Raw genomic sequence first — 20939 nt, forward strand, 5'->3', positions numbered from 1 at the left:
GAATTGATTATCATTTACCACCAACAAACAGAGTCTTAAAATTCTATAATTATAATAATGAATTTAAAATAATTCTCTAAATCATGATTTTATTATTGTTATGGGTTCCATCTAATTGTATTGTTGACCAAAAATGTTAAAACTTTTAATTAATTTGTTGAAATGGGAAAAGAATAATTGATAATTGAGTGTGTACATGACAACTCACAAATTTGCCTTTGGGCTAATTCAACCCATCAAAACTACTTGGCAACGAAGAAAATAATGAGGTTCCTATCCCATGGGCCATCAATCACGATGATGATAATGATCATCACATCATCATCCTCACCATCCGCATCATGATCGTCAAACACTAATCCTATGCGGCCCTTCTTAAGCTTTTCACTTCTCTCTCTTCACGATATTAACCAGCAAGAAACAGATCCTTACAATAATTATAAACCATCTTAAACTACCAGATCCACCTCCATCATTTCCATAAAGTTTCCTTCGTTTTTCTTTCTTCAACGTCGGAGAAGAAGAGATGAGTAGTGAAGACGACAAGAACAGAGCTGTCGTGGTGGATCACCAGCACCATCAATACGGTACGTTTCAAGGAGTCACAAATTACCCGCCTCCTCCTTATCCTCCTCAGCAAAATCCAGCCATCGGATTCCCTCAGCCCGTGCCACCGCCGGGACTCCACGAGCACTCTGCTCCTCCCTCTTCCCTTCCCCCCCAGTACTACACCCATGGCTACCAGACCGTACCAGGTACCCTCCATCAATACCCATATGCATATATTTGGATTGAACTGTCTTTTGATGAGTAAATTCCCGTTATGGATATAGACGATCTTTGACTTCGTAAGCTGATCATATGAGCAATAGACTGAAGTGTCCTTCCTTTTCTCAAAAAGGGGATAGGGATTATGTATCTTGTACTATTATTTGGGTTGAAAGGCTTTTTCTAAATAATTTCCTTCTGCTGGTTCTTTTCCCCCTTTCAGCTTTGTGGGTAAGTTGAATTTCGTAAGTAGGAAGCTGATTGAACTGCGGCCGTGTTTGTGTACTCGGAATCATTAGAGGTCTCGGTTCTTATAGTTCCTGTTTTGGTCAAGTGTATATAGGGCAACGTATGTTGTGAAAATATTTAGTGGGAGCTTCCATTCTTGATGCTGATTTAAAAGACTGGACCTTTTGCTTGGAGTTATGGAGAATTAGAGCTCTCATGGATATGTTAACACCACGATCTTTTTATTTTGGATAAAGTTGTTTTGCTTGTTTCTAAAAATCCCTTTTGTTTGCTAAGATGTCCGAAATCTTTTTGTTTAAGCTAAGATTTTTAAAATTGATTGAATATCTTTTGGTCCTATACCTTCTTTTTTTAAAAAAATGTTTTTGTCCCATTCATGCACATGTGATTTCAATGCTGTAATTATATTAACAGTTTATGAAGCAGAATGATCATGTATCTAACAGGGATTTTAAACCAAATTGACTTCTAGTTGATCTTGCAGTGGAATTAGTTCAAGAAAATTCAAGTTGTCCGTCAAAGTTATTTTGTGCCAGGACATGGTTACCACAGTAATGACCCGTGTTATCTACATTTTCACTGTAATTCTCAATAGCACGCTTTTCCAACAAGCGAATCCAATGGAACTCATTTTCTGCGTGGTCTTTGTTCTCATTTCTTTAAGAAATCAGTAAAAATGCCATGGAGAAAGAAAGGGTGATAACCTGACATTTCTTTTCTAGACTTGTTTGATTGTGGTTATCTTTTGCATTAGAATTAGCTAGATTTCTCTTCAGCCTAGATGCTAAGTGCCAGGCATATTGCTTCTTATTCTTATTGGGACAAAGGGACTGAATTTCCAAATAGAACAGATATTAGTGATCTTTCTACATGGTTTGCTGTGAAATGGAGCTTCGCATGTTGGAGCATTAGGGCTTGGATGTGTAGTGGAAAGAGTTAAGAATTTATTTAGGAAAGGAAACCTAAGTTCCTAAAAGAAATGCTTTTGTTTCTGGGAAGCAGGGAGCTTTTAGACGGTTATTTGGTCAGAAGTGGCCAGGTACAAAGAAATAATTTAAGACTGGGACTATAGTGTGTAGGACAGTTTTTTTGGGTTCAGGTTTGCAAAAACTAGGGATTTTTAGGCCTTGGATGTGTAGGTTGAATCATAATTAGATAACATTATACCAATTTCTTATGTGATTTTTGTCCTGGGTGTTCGGAATCCTTTTCGAAAGCAGAAACCCAAAACTGGAATATCTACTCTTGGGATGTTTTTATCATTTTTGTGACATTTAGGGTCTTCCTTGGAGATTCTAAGGGTCTTGTGAATTTGGTTCTTATTATTAATGCTCAAGTATTTTTTGAACTCTAATTTATTTGTTTTTAAGGTGTCTTTGATGTTCTTCCAGGTTATGCTGTTGCTGAAGGAAGACCTGTAAGAGGGCGACGCCTTCCTTGTTGTGGCATTGGCATTGGCTGGTTCTTGTGAGTTATACCAATGCTTTTGCTACCTTAAAATATGATTTAAATAGAACATTCATGTAAATGTCTCATGTATTTATGCCCATGTACTTGTATGTTTAGTTTCCATCATGATTATGTGGATTAAATAAGCTAATTTTAGTTGGCTTATATTTAAATTGGTTTTAGTTTGGGAGGTGATATAAAAATTAGGAACACATGGAAGCTGTTTTCATATTATAACATTCATTAAATGTTTCAGCTAGGCTTTCATATTTCATTTATTTTATCTTTAGCTATCAATAACTGAGAAAAAGAAAGAATAATGGAAGAAATTAAGTAAAAGTTATCAAATATGTTATTCAAGAAGTTTTAAGAAATTATTCAAAAATACGTTATCTTCTCTGAAAAATATGTTTATCATATAATTATATTTTCTTCCAGGAGCTGTCTATAAGGGTGAATTCTGTTTGATTTATTAGTTAAGGCCTATTGCAGATGTGATAATTATATACGTCCACCTATTGACAACATATTAAACATTGATACTTTTTTCTTAATTTATTGCTTATTGATTATAGAGATATCTCCATTTTTGAAGGTTTATCATTGGCTTCATCCTTGGCACCATCCCCTGGTATGTTGGGGTATTTATTCTACTTTGTTCAAGAATAGATCCTCGAGAAAAACCAGGATACATCGCATGTACCATTGCCGTGAGTGATTCTCTCTCTTATATTTCTTGTTCTGACTTTCGAAAGCGCGTGCTTACTAATTATTCTGTTGTGCTTGTTCCCTTCAAAGTCTGAATGTTCTTATACTTCATTACATACTTCTCAATTGCTTTATGTTCATCCTTAATAATTGCACAGTAGGTAATAAGATATTTCTTTGTTTAACCTGTTTTTGGGAACAACAGAGTAGAAAGTGGCTTTACTTTCATTCGAAAAGGTCATTTAGAATATAAACAGGCAGCCAATTAGTGTTTCTAAGTTGCTTCCCTTTTCCTTACCTTCAAAGTAGCCAAGGTTGTGGAGTTTGAAAAAACCTATCCAACACGACCTGAGCATTAAGCTTCAGAATTCACGCATCTTTCAGTCAATATTTATTGTAATTTTATTAAAAAATGACTTTGCAGAGAGTGCAGTCTCCATGCAACACTATCCAAAGATTTGAAAAATCAGGATAGATGGTCAAAATGAAGATGTAGAATCATATATATCTAGTGCTACAGGATTGACAAATATATGTCATCGTGCTTCTATGTATTCTTCCCTTCCTCACTTTTTCAAAATATGCCAATGTCCTAAAGCTAGATTACATACGTGCAGGCGATTCTCGCAACCATTGCAATTATTCTTGGCGTAACAAAGGGAGCTCATGACTGGTAATCTCCAACAGGTTGCGGAATGGATGTATATGTTTGTCTCGGTTGTTGAAAAACTATATCTGTCTGTTATTTTATTAAGACGTGAGGTTCATAAAGAAAGTGATACAGTTCTTGAGTGTTAAGCATGTGTTCAAGTTGTGAAATCTGCTATACGAAATATTTGAAATTATTGTTAATGGGTTGGTGCAGAACTTGGTAAATTTAAGGATATATGCATGCATAATAAGGCTGTAGCTTGTTAGAATTTATATTTATACGATTCTTTATATTTCAATATTTATTGTTTATTTTATAATTTGTTGTTTTTTTTTTATGTTAAAATTATTTTTAGCAAAATTATATTTTTAGATAATCTCAGAATTATTGAGTTATATATCTCCATTAATATATGCTTCATAATATTTTTGTTTAATTTCTTATAATTATCTTTTAAGAAAAAATTTCTTCAAAAAAGATTGTAAAGAAGAATCAATCACAAAATTGTTTGTTATGTAGAGTAATACTAGAAAAAAAAAATGTATATATATATATATATTGTTTTGAAGAAGAAGACGAATATAGTGGTTGGGTTCAAAAATCATCATTTGATTATAACTCTTTAAATAAAAGACATAATTATAATAAGCCCTAAATAAAAACAAAAAAGATGGATTGGAAAATCTGAAGCTAATATTATTTTATTAAATTCGGATAACATAAAATTAAATTAATAATGACTATTGTCACACTCTCCACACCTAAGTTAGGTATAATTACATATATATAATATGTGTATACATAAAATAATAGAATAATTAATTTTTAAATAATCCTACTTGTTTAAATAAGACAAAAAAAAAAAATAAACAAACATAATAAAAAATAAATAATCATTAATTTATTGAGAGAATTATTAATCTATAATTTTTAAAATTAAGGCATTATTATTTCATAATTAAGATACAACTATTTTACTATTTCGTAACTGTTAAATTAAATTATTATTAATTTATAATTAATAATTTTTAAATACGTAATAAAATTTTAATAAATATGAATAAAATATCATTAATATTATTAAAATTTTAAAAATAATTATTATATTTTACTCATATATTACTTGTATATATGTAGATAATATTTTTAATCCTTATACACAAAAAAAAAAAAAAAAAAAACTCCCAACGCCAAGCTCGTACGTCAATAACAATAATAATAAAAGGTGGCTACAAGACAAATCTTCTTATGGATGATAATAACGTTATATTTGCTACTTCTGGATTCTGCTTCCCCCCGGAATTCTTTAAATTAGCTCCATCAGACATGAATGCATTTTGTGACTTTACTTTCTCTTACTCTACACTCATGGAACTCCAAATTTCAGTTGCAGTTGCAGTTGCTTTGGCTGCAACCCTGATATTGGCATGGAGAATACTGAACTGGGTATGGTTGAAGCCAAAGAAGCTGGAGAGGTGCTTGAGACGACAGGGTCTCTCCGGTAACCGATATCGGCTTTTTTCCGGAGACCTTAATGAGATGTCCGACATGTTAAAACAAGCTATGTCCAAGCCCATTAAACTAACCGACGATATTTTCACTCGGGTCTCCCCCTTCTTCTGCAACATGATGGAGAAATATGGTAAGAACAGTGAGTTTGATTGTCCTCTCTATCGATCTTTTAATTATGAAGATGGGCATTGGGTTGTTCAGTAACATTCTGAAACTGTTGGCAGGAAAAAATTCTTTTATGTGGTTCGGAATGGTGCCGAGGGTGACTCTAATGAACCCAGAACATATTAAACAAGTACTAATCAAGACCAATGACTTCAAGAAGCCAAGTGTGAACCCTCTGGCCAGATATCTGCTATCGGGAATTGTCTCTCACGAGGGTGAGAAGTGGGTCACTCATAGAAGAATCATTAATCAAGCGTTTCTACTGGAGAAGCTCAAGGTTATATTTTATTGCTTTCTTTTCATTTTTGTTTGCTTATTTGTCTGCTTAATTTGGTAGCAGAAGAGGGTTTTATTCGTTTCAACATATCAAATTAACTTGTAAAAGGCTTTTGAGATAAAAAGAATAAAATTAATATAAGGCACGAAGGAGGTGCCGTCCATTTACAAAAATATTTATATCTATGTTAAAGTATCAATGACTTTCCCAAAATCATCCCACTTATATAAGTCATGATCCAAAATTAAAAAAAACCAAATACATGTATCCTTAGATTGGCAGAATATCAGAGTATCATTAGCAAAAAATAAGTGTGATACCTCTACTTGATGAGCATCTTTCCCCACCTTTTTCCCTCTCAATACCTCTACCTGTAAAAGGTTATACCCTTGAAAGGTTGCTGGTAAAAAAAGGATATCATAATCACTAGTTAGACACCATTACAGAATCATTAAGCAGTTTTAGTGCTTAAGTTATAACAGGGAGGCTCTTGATGTATTTCCACATATTGTTGCTTTATATTGTTTCTTTTCACTATTTGTTTGCTTATTTGTCTGCGTAATTTGGTAGAAGAAGAAGGTTTTATCTTTTTCACCAAATCATATGAACTTGTAAATGGTTATACCCTTGAAAGGTTGCTTTCTTTTTGTGCATGAACTCATTCTCTGTCTTTTTTTCCCTTCGTCAAACGTCTGTCTCAAATAAATTTGACAGGATATGGTGCCTGCATTCCAAAAAAGTTGCAGTGATCTGGTCAGTAAATGGGAAGAGTTGGTTTCTGTGGAGGGATGTTGTGAGTTGGATGTATGGCCTTACCTCACAAATTTGACAAGTGATGTGATTTCTCGGACAGCATTTGGGAGTAGCTATCAGGAAGGCAGAAGAATTTTTCAGCTCCAAGATGAACTTGCAGAACTTACAATACAATCTCTCCGATCCTTTTATATTCCAGGATGGAGGTAAATCTAAGGTTTTCTGTGTTGAATATGATTCTCTTCACAAAATTTTAAGGACTGTTACTTGGTAATAAATATTCTTTTCCTTTTACGATTTTTCACCATAACTACATTTATTTCAACAGATTTGTTCCATCAAAGCTTAACAAGAGGCTGAAGGAAATTAACAAAGAAATAAAAGTTTCACTAAGAGGAATCATCAGCAAAAGAGAACGTGCAATGAAAGCAGGGGAGTTTGCAAAGAATGACTTGCTAGGTATACTTTTGGAGGCCAATTCTAAAGAAATTCAAGAACATAGAGATAACAATAATAGTGGAATGAGCATTGATGACGTGATTGATGAGTGCAAGATATTTTACTTTGCCGGCCAAGAGACAACATCTGTATTGCTTGTTTGGACAATGGTTCTATTGGCACAACATACAAATTGGCAAGCTCATGCACGAGAGGAGGTTTTGCAAGTCTTCGGTAAAAATAAACCCGACTTTGATGGACTGAATCAGCTTAAAGTTGTAAGTAATTTTTATCCTTCTTCTTATCATGTATAAATTTTTAGTGGGATTAAATTTTAAAATAAGTGATCCAAATCTTGTTCTAGCAATCTCTTAAAAACGAAAAATTTAAATGCAACAAAGAGTTCTTGCATTTTTTTTACTGTCAAAAATGGATTTTAACTAACTATCAGTTTTAATACCCAACAATTATGTCTCTCCTTTATCCTTGTATGTTACATTTCCAAAATGCGTCTTAACTGTTTGGGGAATACATTGTCTAAAATGTTTATGCTTCCTGGAACTAATTGCCTTGGATTACTGATAGCACTTTTTGAATACTTTTGTATAGGTAACAATGATCTTGTATGAAGTTTTAAGGTTCTATCCACCTGTTGTGGCACTTACTCGATTAGTTGACAAAGAGACGAGACTTGGAGACTTGGTACTACCAGCTGGAGTGGAAGTCGCTCTGCCAACAATCCTAATCCAACGTGATCCTACATTTTGGGGTGAGGATGCAGGAGAGTTCAAACCAGAGAGGTTTGCCGATGGGGTTTCAAAGGCTGTGAAGAACCCAGTTGCTTTCTTCCCTTTCTCATGGGGTCCTAGGATTTGTGTTGGCCAAAACTTTGCTCTAATAGAAGCAAAAATGGCTTTGTCAATGATGTTGCAACATTTCAAATTCGAGCTTTCCCCATCCTATACTCATGCACCGTACTGGGTTATTACCATGCGCCCTCAACACGGTGCCCACATGATATTACGCAAGATCTAGCTCCAATTAAAATTTTTCATTCCATGTTGATTAAATTTGATTAAAGTAACTACTTGCTTAAAAAAATCTTATCACTATTCATTCTTGGTGTAGTAAATGCCCATTGTAGGGCTTGCAACAGCATCTTCCATGTGGAGAAACTACCACTGTTTTTCATGTATTGGAAAATATTTTCTCCTGTACTAAAATTGTGTAAATTATTGGCAGAATATGGAAAAAAGATGTCAGAAAAAAAAAAAATTGAATCTTGACGAGATTCAAGAACCAGCCTAGTAACAGGTAAAAGGAAAAAAAGAAATGCACATGATCAAGATTGAGCCTTTGTCAATTGATGTCACATGATCAAGATAACAAGACAAGATGGGTCTAGTTCGTGCTTAACTTCCAGTTCAAGTCGGAGCCTTAGTCCCAGTAAAAATGCTAGGGAAGATTTGATTATTTTAGCGTCAGTTCCAAACAAAATATTTTATACGTATAGCCGTGTAATATTTAGAAGATAATTCAGACGGAAAACAAAGATTGGCTACAAACAGATCTTATGATGGATTCTAATAACGTTATATTTGCTACTTCTGGGATCTGCTCCGAGCGAAAATTTTCAAGTTAGCTCCACCAGACTTGGATGCATTTTGTCCTTTTGCTCTACACTCATGAACCTCCAAATTTCAGTTACAGGACTCGCAGTCTGGGTTGCTTTGATTTCAACCCTGATATTAGCATGGAGAATACTAAATTGGGCGTGGTTGAAGCCAAAGAAGCTGGAGCGGTACCTGAGACGACAGGGTCTCTCCGGCAACCCATATCGGCTTCTTCCCGGAGATCTTAAAGAGATGTTCGACGTGTCAAAACAAGCAATATCCAAACCCCTGAACCTAACCGACGATATTGTCCCTCGGGTCTCCCCCTTTTTCTGTAACATGATGCAGAAATATGGTAAGAACAGTGAGTTTGACTATCCTCTTTGACCATATTTTAATTATGAGGGTATGTTTTTGTTGTTAATTTCTATCAATTTTTGTGAAGATGGGTATTGAGTTCTTCTGTAACATTCTGAAACTGGTGGCAGGAAAAAATACTTTTATATGGCTCGGAGTGGTGCCGAGGGTGATTCTAAGGAACCCAGAACATATTAAAGAAGTATTTATCAAGATCAATGACTTCAAGAAACCGGGTGGGAACCCTCTTGCTAAGTATCTGCTAACAGGACTTTTAACTCGCGAGGGGGAGAAATGGGTCACTCATAGAAGAATCATTAATCAAGCGTTTCTACTAGAGAAGCTCAAGGTTTTCTTCTACTGCTTTCTTTTCACTATTTGTTTGCTTATTTATCTGCTCAATTTGGTACTAGAAGAGGGTTTTATCTTTTCTTTTTCACCAAATCAAATGCTCAAGGTTCTTGGTGTATTTCTACATATTGTTGCTGGTAAAAAAGTTATCATAATCACTAGTTAGATACCAGTACAGACATCAAATCATTAAGAATTTTAGTGCTTAAGTTATAACAGGGAGGTTCTTGGTGTATTTCTACTTATTGTTGCTTCATATTGTTTTCTTTTTGTGTGTTAACTGATTCTCGTCTGATTGTTTTTTCCCTTCAATCGTCTGTCTCAAATAAATTTGACAGAATATGGTGCCCGCATTCTGCCAAAGTTGCAGTGATCTGATCAGTAAATGGGAAGAGTTTGTTTCTGTGGAGGAATGGTGTGAGGTGGATGTATGGCCTTATCTCACAGATTTGACAAGCGATGTGATTTCTCGAACAGCATTTGGGAGTAGCCATCAGGAAGGCAGAAGAATTTTTCAGCTCCAAGATGAACTTGCAGAACTTACAAGACAAGTCCTACGATCCTTTTATATTCCAGGATTGAGGTAAATCTAAGCTATTCTGTGTTGAATATGATTCTTGTGACGAAGTTTTAGTGAATGTTGCTCGGCGATGCATGTTCTTTTCCTTTTACCAATTTTTCATCATAACTATCACTTGTTTCCGCAGATTTGTTCCAACCAAGCTTAACAAGAGGCTTACGGAAATTAACAAAGAAATACAAGTTTCACTAAGAGGAATCATCAGCAAAAGAGAACGTGCAATGAAAGCAGGGGAGTTTTCAAAGAATGACTTGCTAGGTATACTTTTGGAGGCCAATTCTAAAGAAATTCAAGAACATGCAGATAAAAAGAATACTGGAATGAGTATTAACGACGTGATCGAAGAGTGCAAGATATTTTATTTTGCCGGCCAAGAGACAACATCTGTGTTGCTTGTTTGGACAATGGTTCTATTGGCACAACATACAAATTGGCAATCTCGTGCAAGAGAGGAGGTTTTGCAAGTCTTTGGAAAAAATAAACCTGACTTCGATGGACTGAATCAGCTTAAAGTTGTAAGTAATTTTTATTCTTCTTTTTGTTATGTATAGATCTTTTCTCGGATTAAATTTAAAATCAGTCATTTCAAATATTGTTTTACCAATCTCTTAAAAAACAAAAACTTAAATGCAACAAAGAGTGTCTTGTATGTTTTTACTGTCAAAAATGGATTTCACTAACGATCAGGTTTAATACCCAACAATTTTGCCTCTCCTTTATCCTTGTATGTTGCATTCCAAAATGTGTCTTATTGCTTGGTGAACTAGGTTACTTAAAATGTTTATGCTCCCTGGAACTGATTCCCATGGATTACTGACAGCACTTTTGTGTAATTCTGTATAGGTAACAATGATCTTGTACGAGGTTTTGAGGTTCTATCCACCTGTTGTGGGACTTGGTCGATCAGTTGACAAAGAGACGAGAATTGGAGACTTGGTACTACCAGCTGGAGTGGAAGTCGCTCTGCCAACAATCCACATCCACCGTGATCCTACATTTTGGGGTGAGGATGCAGGACAGTTCAAACCGGAGAGGTTTGCAGATGGGGTTTCAAAGGCTATGAAGAACCAAGTTGCATTCTTCCCTTTTGCATGGGGTCCTAGGATTTGTATTGGCCAAAACTTTGCTCTAATAGAAGCAAAAATGGCTTTGTCAATGATGTTACAGCATTTCAGATTCGAGCTTTCCCCATCCTATACTCATGCGCCATACTTGGTTATCACAATGCGTCCCCAACATGGTGCCCACTTGATATTACGCAAACTCTAGCACCAATTACAATCTTCTCCTTCCATTTACTTCTGTTGATTAAAATCTCCAGTAGAAGCTGGTCTAGGTTACCTCTATTTTTTCTTGGCTTATTTAATGCTCATTGTAGAGCTTGAAACAGCGTCTCCCATGTGGAGAAACTACGATTGTATTATTTTTATTGAAAAATATTATCTCCTGTAGTAGAGTTGTATAAATGATTGGAAGAATATGGAAAAGGATGTCAGGGGAAAAAAAACTTGAATCTTGATGATGTAGACACTCCAATAGTTATATTAATCCAGATAACTTTCAAGTAGAAAGGAGAATTAGAAAGTGATCCTGTATTATTTGTCTTGTTGATCCGCTCTTCTGTGCAATTCTGTTTTCTTGTTGTTCAGCTTTTCTGTGGTTTTATGCTGCTCCACGTCTAGAAGGTCTGATGCTCCCTCCCCTGGCTGCCTGATAAGATTGGTTTGTCTTCAACCTTGGTTTTGAATTGAAAAAAATGCTGGCAGGAAAAGATTGTTTTAGATCCACACCTCTGCCGAGGGTGACTATAATGAATCCAGATCACATGAAAGAACGGTTTGACAAGATCAGTGATTTCTGGAAGATAAATACAAACCCTCTCTCCAATTTTCTGTTGACTGCGCTCTTTCTTCTCCAGGATCTGAAATGGGCTCCACATAGAGAATCATCATTCCAGCTTTCCTCCTAGACAAGCTAAAAGCTTGTCTTTTTCACTTCGTTTTGAGAATAATTAGGTACACGACTTGACACAAAATTTAATTAATGTGAAATCTGACTTATATGCTTGGCTCAATATGTTTACACCTCATAATATATGTATATATATAAACTAGTCGGCTAAAGTTGTCCTGCAGTTGTTGAAGACAAGATGTGACATCGGACTTCCACTGTGTGATCATCACCTGTTCAATCAAAGTCCTGATCTCTTCTCACTTCTCTTTCCTCCACTTCCACGTGAGGTCAAGTCTGCTATGATAGATTGATTGCTAATGTTTCTGCAACCTCAGCATCTTCACTAGCTACCACTCAAGGAGAAGGTTATCAAGAGTTTCAGCAGCAGCCAAGTCTGCTACAATAGATTGATTGCTAATGTTTCTGCAACCTCAGCATCTTCACTAGCTATCACTCAAGGAGAAGGTTATCAAGGGTTTCAGCAGCAGAGCCAATTTAACAATTTCTTTTCAGTTATCCGGACTTTAATGTGACAGACAATCCATTGTTTGTTATTGCCCGAGTCCTACATGTGTGAATTGATGGATAGCTTTATCTAAGTCCTGTCGGTATTCTGCTGGCTTTATGATAAACTGGAACACCAGAGAAATCCCTTTCACCATGGGAAAACTTTTGGGTTGAAAGAGAGCAGGAAAGGGTTCTAAATCTCAGCCCTTCCTGTGATCTTTTCTGCAAATGGAGTCCTATCTATGCAACTAGTATAAACCCGAGTGCTTGGTTGTTTTGAATCTTCGTGTGTGTTTATCCAAATCTTCATATTTTGTTGGGAAGCAAGTCCATTGACATGGTATAAGTAGGGATTTCATCTACCACTTTTCATTTGAATTCAGCCTGGAACCTTTTTTTTCCTTTTGGTTTTTGGTTTTTTATGTCGAAATGTTAAAAGTTGGAACCCAGATGTACAGCAACACGCTTTTTTGTGTGTTTCTGTTGAAAATTCTTCGATCTTGGCAGTAAAGTCCACCTGGCTGCTTTGTAAAACTAATTCCCCAAAATATAACTTGAACTATATGTATGTATTTTTTTAGCTTTTATCTACTTTAAACATTAAATTTCTAATTTCACTTTTCACAATTGTCTACTTTGTCTTTTATGTTTTATGTAATTGGACATGTTTATTAGATGACATAATTTGTTAGTATAAACAGAAACAGATTCATATATACATATAGGAAGAAAGATCAAATCAAATATCTTCGTTTTTTTTTTTTCAATATGAATCAGATGGAAATATCTTCAGCAGCGACAGCAGAAGTGTGGGTTTGTTTAGGCACGGCAATACTGATATGGGCATGGTGGATGCTCAACTGGGTGTGGTTGAGGCCCAAGAAACTGGAGAAATGGCTGAGGCAACAAGGTTTAACTGGCAACTCCTATCGGCTATTTTTTGGGGACAAGATAGAGAATTCCATGATGTTACAGAAAGCAATGTTGTGCAAATCCAATAGCGTTACTGATGATTGTGCACCATGTGTTGCGCCAAGTTTTTACTACAATGTGAAGAAATATGGTACGGTAGGATCATGCCTTCTAATGACCATGGTGCCTTTTCTTCTGCTTTTTTCTTCTATCACTTATGTTCATGTAAAGAGAAATTCTAAAATCTTTTGAACTGACTCGCAGACTTGTAGTAGTTTCATTTGTTATATCACTTCTTTGCTCATACAATATAGTCTGCTATGGGCTAAGTGTTAGAAACTAGTAGCTAACATTTGACATGAATATCAAGTCAAATTTTGCTCTGACACCGAATTGGAACTGTTATAAATGGAGAGAGTAGATGTAATACTTCATCGTTCTAGTGGAACTTCCCCGGTAATAGCTCACCTGTCCAAATACTAAAAATTGATTTGGTGAAGCTAACAGACTACCGTTATATTAGATTTTGAAATAATGGCAGGGAAAAATTGTTTTTCATGGGATGGACCTGTGCCAAGGATGATTGTAATGAACCCTGAACACATAAAAGATATACTTACCAGGAGGACTGACTTTTCCAAGCAAAATGCCATCAACCCGCTTGTCAGACCGTTGACATGTGGTCTCCCAAGCCTCGAAGGGGAGAAATGCGCCAAGCAAAGAAGAATCATCACCCCAGCATTCAACTTTGAGAAGTTAAAGGTTCTTTCACAGTTTCACTCAGTTTAATTTTTTTTCTTCTATTTAACAGATATTTTTCAGTTGTAATGTACCTAAGTCTGGTTATATAGGTATGTGTGTATCAGTCTGATCGATGAGGATAGATAGCAAGCTATGTTAGGGGATCCAAATTTGTATATTATTTTGGGTAGCTAAAAAGTTTTGATTTCTCTTTTTGCTAAGCAGAATATGCTACCTGCAATCTACAAAAGTTGTAGCAATATGATCAGCAAATGGGAAGAGTTAGTCTCTGCTGAAGGATGGTGTGAGTTGGATGTATGGCCGTATCTTGTTAATTTGACAAGTGATGTGATTTCTCAAATAGCATTTGGAAGCAGCTATGAGGAAGGGAAAAGAATCTTTGAACTTCAAGATGAACTTGCCAAACTAATAACCAAGCTTGCCAAAAAGTTTATGTTCTAGGATGGAGGTAATCTAAATATGCAATGCATGACGTTCTTAAAAAGAAAATGAAAAGGGATGTGTATTTCATGACTCTTGTGTGAAATTTTTCTATAAGTATCTGAAAATTTGAAGGCACTTCGCTGGCAGAAACAAAACATAGCTTTGAACAAATTCTGTTGAATACAACTCTCGAGGCATGCTGTTGAATATTTGCTTGCTAGCTCCTGTTTTCTTCTGAATATCATTTTATAAATTGGTTAAAACTTGCTATCCCTTTCTTGGTTTTTTGTTACGCTAGCTTAACATTCTACATATATAAAGGTTTCTACCAACTAAGTTATGAGAGCAATTGACAAAGAGGTACAAGATTCACTCAAAGGGATCATAGATAAAAGAAAGAAGGCAATGGAAGCAGGGAAGTTAACAACAGTGACTTACTCTCTGTATTGCTGGAATCCAATTCTAGAAAGATTCAAGAACGTGAAGAAAAGAAAGATGTTGAAATGACCATTGCAGACGTGATCGACGAGTGCAAGATATTTTACTTTGCAGGCCAAGAGACCACTTCTGTATTGCTTGTTTGGACAATGGTTCTGCTGGCCAAGCATACAAATTGGCAATCTCGTGCTAGAGATGAAGTTTTGGAAGTATTTGGTAATAGGCAGCCTAATTTTAATGGATTGAGTCAGCTTAAAGTTGTAAGTATATTTTCTTTATTATTGTTCCATAGATTTCTCAGAAAATTTTGATTGGATTGAATTAAAATTTCATAAATTTTGATTGTCAAAGTAGAAATCACGAAAACACATTTGAATTAAAGTGTTGTTTCATTAACATGTCTACTATATTTAAATTGTATTTTTGTTTTTACTATATAGAATTGAAATTTGGATCACGATCAACATAAACATATTGTGCTTTTCTCAGCCGATTTCTTGAGCTAGTTAAGATGGGATTAATTATTGTAAGAAGGTATTTTGTTTTAATGGGTTTAGGGAATTGTTGTTCATGGTCAATATCTTAACATCTACCACTTTTTGCTATTAGTCAACTTGAATCTCTTTTGCTATTAGTCAACTTGAATCTCTTTTGCTATTACTTAACTTGAATACTAAATATGTTTGGTGTAGGTAACAGTGATCTTGAATGAAGTTATGAGGTTATACCCTCCTCTATCGGTGTTTGTTCGATCAGTGGAGAAAGAAACAAGACTTGGAAACTTAATACTACCAGCAGGACTGAGACTCTTAATGCCAATAATCCTAGTTCACCATGATTCTGAGATCTGGGGTGATGATGCACTTGATTTCAAACTAGAAAGGTTTGCAGAAGGAGTTTCAAAGGCGACAAAGAACCAAGTTTCTTTCTTTCCTTTTGGATGGGGTCCCAGGATTTGCATCGGTCAAAACTTAGTGCTGCTAAAAGCAAAAGTGGCACTGGCAATGATCTTGCAACATTTCACGTTTGAGCTATTGCCATGTTATACTCATGCCCCTTGCATGATTTTTAGTATTCATTCCTGAATTTGGTGCTCACTTGATTTTACATAAGTTCTATTGAGTTTTTTTTGTAAACTATCATTTGTTGTCAATTTCTGAATATTGTAAAAGTAGGTTCAAGAAGAGCTATTGAAATTTCTATTGACAATAAGTCCATGGAAACATTAATTAATAATTTAGTATTTTATAAATGAAGTATGCACATTCCATTTTATCAGGGATTACATTGCTAAAACAAAACTTGAGATTGAGTGCTTGAAGACTCAAGGCCATGTTGTACATATTTTCACCAAGCTACTTAAATTTAAAAATTTTCAAAGATTATATACTAGTTGTGGAGGAAAAAAGAAATTCGTGAATTTAAAAATACTGAAAATATTAATGTACAAATTAAAGAGTTAAAAATAATAATTTATAAATTAAAATGACTCTTTATCTTATTAAGAAGTTAAAATTATAAATATTGTAATTTAAGTTTTTCTAATATATACATTTAAAATTTGTAATTATAATATATACATTTAAAATTTTAAAAATTGTATTAATATTTATAAATGCATATACTTAAAAGTTTTTTTTTTTTTTTTTTATAATAAAAATCACAAATGAACAATTGAATCTTTCTACTAGTCTCATTCTTCTTCCTCTTATTTTTTAACAAAATATTACTTAAAACTAACATATCTCTTAATTTTTTTTTTTAACAATAGAATCATCTAAAGGGTTGACAATTATTAGCACGTGATTCCATTGTTTATTTGAGGCTTGCTTTGAGACACTGCCAACTGGTTTCCTAGTCGGTTACGAATACATCAAAACCTTTGACTTGACTTTGGGTTGTGTTTGTGTCGTTGTGCCTTTCTCACTTTTCAAAATATGCCAGTGTCTTAAAGTAGGATACTTTATGCGCAGAAGACGATTCTCACAACCATTGCAATTATTTTGGACGTACCAAAGGGAGCTAATGACTGGTAATCTCTCAGAGGGTTGCAGAATAGATGTGTATATATATATATATATATATATGTTTGTCTCAGTTGCTGAAAAACTATATTTGTCTGTCATTTTACTGAGACATGAGCTTAATAAAGAGAGTCGTACAGCTGCCAAGTATCAAACAATGTCTGTCATTCTAATCAATCACAAAATTGTTTGGTACACAAAATTGTATTGGGTTCGTAAGTCATCATTTGATTGTACCTCTCTTCACAAAGTTGAAAGCTAATATTTTTAATTTTTATATTACAAATAATTTTATTATTGTTTTGCCAAGTTTATTTAGCACAGAATTTAAGTTAATGATGATCATAGTTGCACACTATACGTAACTCATTAGATTCAAGTCAAATATACATTATAAATATAAATATTGATGGAATATATTATTATATTTTATTCATCCAAGTACATTACTTGTATGCATGTAATAATATTTTTAATCCTATTGGACTTTTTCTATAAAAAAAATCCCAACGCAAGCACGTTCGTCAAAACTATTAAGTAAAAGAAAATGATAAGTGATAAAAAAACGTGGCAAGCAGGGCAGACAGATATATATATATATATATTCGTATAATATTTACAAGATAATTCAGACAGAAAAGAACGATTGGGTACAAAAACAGATATTTTTATGGATTCTAATAACGTGGTACTTGCTACTTCTGGAATCTGCTCCGGGAGAAATTTTTGAAGTTTGCTCCAGCAGACTTTGTTGCGTTTTATTCTTTTCCTTTGTTTTAGTGTACGCTCATGGAACTCCAAATTTCATTTGGAGGACTCGCCGTCTGGGTTGCTTTGGCTGCAACCCTGGTACTGGCATGGAGAATACTGAATTGGGTGTGGTTGAAGCCAAAGAAGCTGGAGAGGTGCTTGAGGCGACAGGGTTTCTCCGGAAACCCATATCGGCTTCTTATCGGAGACCTTAAAGAGATGTCCAACGTGATAAACCAAGCAAAATCCAAACCCATTAACCTAACCGACGATATTCTCCCTCGGGTCTCCCCCTTCTTCTGCGACATGATGCAGAAATATGGTAAGAACAGTGACTTTGACTGTCCTCTCTATCCAGCTTTTTATCATGTTGGTATGTTTTTGTTTTTAATTTGTATTTCAACTTCCATGGTTGCATAATCTTATGGGTATTGGGTTTTTCTGTAACATTCTGAAACTGGTGGCAGGAAAAAATTCTTTTATGTGGCTCGGAGTGGTGCCGAGGGTGAATCTGACGAATCCAGAACATATTAAAGAAGTATTTACCAAGATCAATGACTTCAAGAAGCCAGGTCTGAACCCTCTGGCCAAATATCTGCTAACGGGACTTCTGTTTCACGAGGGTGAGAAGTGGGTCACTCATAGAAGAATCATTAATCAAGCCTTTCTACTAGAGAAGCTCAAGGTTATCTTTTACTGCTTTCTTTTCATTACTTGTTTGCTTATTTGGCTCCTTAATTTGGTACCAGAAGAGGGTTTTATTCTTTTCACCATATCAAATGAACTTCTAAAAGGCACCCTTTAAAGGTTGCTGGTAAAGAAGGTATCATAATCACTAGTTATAAACCAGTACAGACATCAAATCATTAAGCAATTTTAGTGCTTAAGCTATCAGAGGGAGGTTCTTGATGTATTTCTACATCTTGTTGCTTTATATTGCGTTTTTGTTTGTGCATTAGCTCATTCTCGCTGTTTGTCTTTTCCCTTCGTCAATCGTCTATTCCCAATAAATTTGACATGACAGAATATGGTACCCGCATTCTACAAAAGTTGCAGTGATCTGATAAGCAAATGGGATGGGTTAGTTTCTGTGGAAGGATGGTGTGAGTTGGATGTATGGCCTTATCTCACGGATTTGACGAGGGATGTGATTTCTCGGGCAGCATTTGGGAGTAGCTATCAGGAAGGCAGAAGAATTTTTCAGCTCCAAGATGAACTTGCAGAACTTACAGTACAAGCTCTACTATCCTTTTATATTCCAGGATGGAGGTAAATCTGAGCTATCCTGTGTTGAACACGATTCTCTTCACAAAACTTCAATGAATGTTACTTGGTAATACATGTTCTTTTCCTTTTAACATTTTTCACCATAACTACATTTATTTCCACAGATTTGTTCCAACCAAGCTTAACAAGAGACTGAAGCAAGTTGACAAAGAAATACAAGTTTCACTAAGAGGAATCATCAGCAAAAGAGAAAGTGCAATGAAGGCAGGGGAGGTTGCAAAGAATGACTTGTTAGGTATACTTTTGGAGGCCAATTCTAAAGAAATTCAAGAACATGGAGATAAAAAGAATACTGGAATGAGCATTGACGATGTGATCAAGGAGTGCAAAATATTTTACTTTGCCGGCCAAGAGACAACATCTGTGTTGCTTGTTTGGACAATGGTTCTATTGGCACAACATACAAATTGGCAATCTCGTGCACGAGAAGAGGTTTTGCAAGTCTTCGGTAAAAATAAACCCGACTTTGATGGACTGAATCAGCTTAAAGTTGTAAGTAATTTATATCCTTCTTGTTATATATAGATCTTTTGTGGGATTAAATTTTAAATCAATGATTCAAATATTGTTTTAGCAGTCTCTTAAAAAACAAGAACTAAAATGCAACAAAGTGTGTTTTGTATGTTTTTACAGTAAAAAATGGATTTAACAAACGATCAGGGTTAATACCCAACAAATTTGTCTCTCCTTTATCCTTTTATGTTAGATTTCCAAAATGTGTCTTGTTGTTTGGGGAAATACATTGTTTAAAATGTTTATGCTTCCTGGAAGTGATTCCTTTGGATTACTGACAGCATTTTTGAATAATTCTGTATAGGTAACAATGATCTTGTACGAGGTTTTAAGGTTCTATCCACCTGTTGTGGGACTTGCTCGATTAGTTGACAAAGAGATAAGACTTGGAGACTTGGTACTACCAGCTGGAGTGGAAGTCGCTATGCCAACAATCGAAATTCAACGTGATCCTACATTTTGGGGTGAGGATGCAGGAGAGTTCAAACCGGAGAGGTTTGCAGAGGGAGTTTCAAAGGCTACGAAGAACCAAGTTGCGTTCTCCCCTTTCTCATTGGGTCCCAGGATTTGTATCGGCCAAAACTTTGCTCTAATAGAAGCAAAAATGGCTTTGTCAATGATATTACAGCATTTCACATTCGAGCTTTCCCCATCCTATACTCATGCGCCTTACTTGGTTATTACCATGCATCCCCAACATGGTGCCCACTTGATATTACGCAAGATCTAGCGCCAATTATAATCTGTTCCTTCCATATACCTCTGTTGATTAAAGTCTCCCGTAGAAGCTGGTGTAGGCAAAGTGTAGCCACTTGCTTAAACAAATAATGTCGCTATTTTTTCGTGGTTTAGTAAATGCCCATTGTAGGACTTGAAACAACATCTCCATGTGGAGAAACTATTACTGTATTACATGTAGTGACAAATATTTTCCCCTGTAGTAAAGTTGTATAAATTATTGGAAGAGTATGGAAAAGATGTCAGGAAAAAAAAAGTTGAATCTTGATGATGTACACACTCTCATAGTTTACATTAATCCAAATAAGTTTCAAGTAGAAAGAAGAATTAGAAAGTGGCTCTGCTGTTATTTGTCTTGTTGATCTGCTCGTCTCTGGAATTTTGTTTTCTTGTTGTTCACCTTTTATGCGGCTTTGTGCTGTTCTGCGTCTAGAAGGTCTGATGCTCTGTTCCCTGGATGCCTGCTAAGATTGGTTCGTCTTCAACCTTGGTCTCGAATTGAAAAATATACTGGCAGGAAAATATTGTTTTATGTGGATAGGACCAGCGCAGAGGGTGACTATAATGAATCCAGATGATATGACACAAGTATTGGGAAAGATGAACGATTTCCAGAAGATAAATACTATCCTCTCTCCAATTTTCTGTTGACTGGGCTCTTTCTTCACCAGGATCTGAAATGGGCTACACATAGAAGAACCATCAATCAATGCTTTTGCTTCCTTGAAGTATGATTTAAATGGAATATTTATTTAAATGT

General features: G+C 35.2%; 4 protein-coding genes and 1 pseudogene across 6 annotated transcripts; all 5 read left to right on the forward strand.

Moving 5' to 3' along the window:
* Positions 1–260: 260 nt before the first annotated feature.
* Positions 261–4126, forward strand: LOC148266485 (large ribosomal subunit protein eL20z-like). 2 transcript variants are annotated; one of them, XM_088218419.1, is made up of 4 exons: positions 261–755; positions 2388–2484; positions 3062–3176; positions 3792–4126. In XM_088218419.1, exons 1-4 carry the CDS (start codon positions 527–529, stop codon positions 3849–3851), a joined length of 501 nt encoding a protein of 166 aa, XP_088074545.1. In that variant the 5' UTR covers positions 261–526; the 3' UTR covers positions 3852–4126. The 2 variants fall into 2 exon arrangements, with proteins under 2 accessions (XP_088074545.1, XP_088074546.1); XM_088218420.1 differs by having other exon boundaries at positions 271–755; positions 2409–2484.
* Positions 4127–5114: 988 nt separating this feature from the next.
* LOC110812542 (cytochrome P450 CYP72A219-like) lies at positions 5115–8124 on the forward strand. The gene is made up of 5 exons (XM_022039343.2): positions 5115–5468; positions 5563–5780; positions 6495–6739; positions 6862–7249; positions 7581–8124. The coding sequence occupies exons 1-5, from the start codon at positions 5153–5155 to the stop codon at positions 8004–8006; spliced, it is 1593 nt and encodes a 530-aa protein (XP_021895035.2). The 5' UTR covers positions 5115–5152; the 3' UTR covers positions 8007–8124.
* Positions 8125–8257: 133 nt separating this feature from the next.
* Positions 8258–11400, forward strand: LOC110812568 (cytochrome P450 CYP72A219-like). Its single transcript, XM_022039381.2, has 5 exons — positions 8258–8939; positions 9073–9290; positions 9631–9875; positions 10000–10387; positions 10716–11400. Exons 1-5 carry the CDS (start codon positions 8657–8659, stop codon positions 11139–11141), a joined length of 1560 nt encoding a protein of 519 aa, XP_021895073.2. The 5' UTR covers positions 8258–8656; the 3' UTR covers positions 11142–11400.
* A 530-nt stretch (positions 11401–11930) lies between these two features.
* Positions 11931–16118, forward strand: LOC110812506 (cytochrome P450 72A397-like; annotated as a pseudogene). The gene is made up of 5 exons (XR_015818588.1): positions 11931–13395; positions 13786–14006; positions 14211–14454; positions 14751–15127; positions 15560–16118. The product of XR_015818588.1 is annotated as a cytochrome P450 72A397-like (transcript).
* A 1394-nt stretch (positions 16119–17512) lies between these two features.
* On the forward strand, positions 17513–20450 carry LOC110812545 (cytochrome P450 CYP72A219-like). Its single transcript, XM_022039350.2, has 5 exons — positions 17513–17963; positions 18109–18326; positions 18666–18910; positions 19033–19420; positions 19746–20450. Exons 1-5 carry the CDS (start codon positions 17681–17683, stop codon positions 20169–20171), a joined length of 1560 nt encoding a protein of 519 aa, XP_021895042.1. The 5' UTR covers positions 17513–17680; the 3' UTR covers positions 20172–20450.
* Positions 20451–20939: the final 489 nt, after the last annotated feature.

This window comes from Carica papaya, chromosome 4 (assembly GCF_054855325.1).
Source record: "Carica papaya isolate Zhongbai chromosome 4, ASM5485532v1, whole genome shotgun sequence".
NCBI classification, from domain to species: Eukaryota; Viridiplantae; Streptophyta; class Magnoliopsida; order Brassicales; family Caricaceae; genus Carica; species Carica papaya.

Excerpts from the sequence above, each read along its gene's own strand:
- LOC110812545 (XM_022039350.2), top strand. The coding sequence starts at position 17,681 with ATGGAACTCCAAATTTCATTTGGAGGACTCGCCGTCTGGGTTGCTTTG. Across the intron at positions 18,327-18,665 it reads TTCTACTAGAGAAGCTCAAG|AATATGGTACCCGCATTCTA; the intron begins GTTATCTTTTAC and ends TTGACATGACAG. Across the intron at positions 18,911-19,032 it reads TTTTATATTCCAGGATGGAG|ATTTGTTCCAACCAAGCTTA; the intron begins GTAAATCTGAGC and ends TTATTTCCACAG.
- LOC148266485 (XM_088218419.1), top strand. The coding sequence starts at position 527 with ATGAGTAGTGAAGACGACAAGAACAGAGCTGTCGTGGTGGATCACCAG. Across the intron at positions 756-2,387 it reads TGGCTACCAGACCGTACCAG|GTGTCTTTGATGTTCTTCCA; the intron begins GTACCCTCCATC and ends TTTGTTTTTAAG. Across the intron at positions 3,177-3,791 it reads ACATCGCATGTACCATTGCC|GCGATTCTCGCAACCATTGC; the intron begins GTGAGTGATTCT and ends ACATACGTGCAG.
- LOC110812542 (XM_022039343.2), top strand. The coding sequence starts at position 5,153 with ATGAATGCATTTTGTGACTTTACTTTCTCTTACTCTACACTCATGGAA. Across the intron at positions 5,469-5,562 it reads CAACATGATGGAGAAATATG|GAAAAAATTCTTTTATGTGG; the intron begins GTAAGAACAGTG and ends AACTGTTGGCAG. Across the intron at positions 5,781-6,494 it reads TTCTACTGGAGAAGCTCAAG|GATATGGTGCCTGCATTCCA; the intron begins GTTATATTTTAT and ends TAAATTTGACAG.
- LOC110812568 (XM_022039381.2), top strand. The coding sequence starts at position 8,657 with ATGAACCTCCAAATTTCAGTTACAGGACTCGCAGTCTGGGTTGCTTTG. Across the intron at positions 8,940-9,072 it reads TAACATGATGCAGAAATATG|GAAAAAATACTTTTATATGG; the intron begins GTAAGAACAGTG and ends AACTGGTGGCAG. Across the intron at positions 9,291-9,630 it reads TTCTACTAGAGAAGCTCAAG|AATATGGTGCCCGCATTCTG; the intron begins GTTTTCTTCTAC and ends TAAATTTGACAG.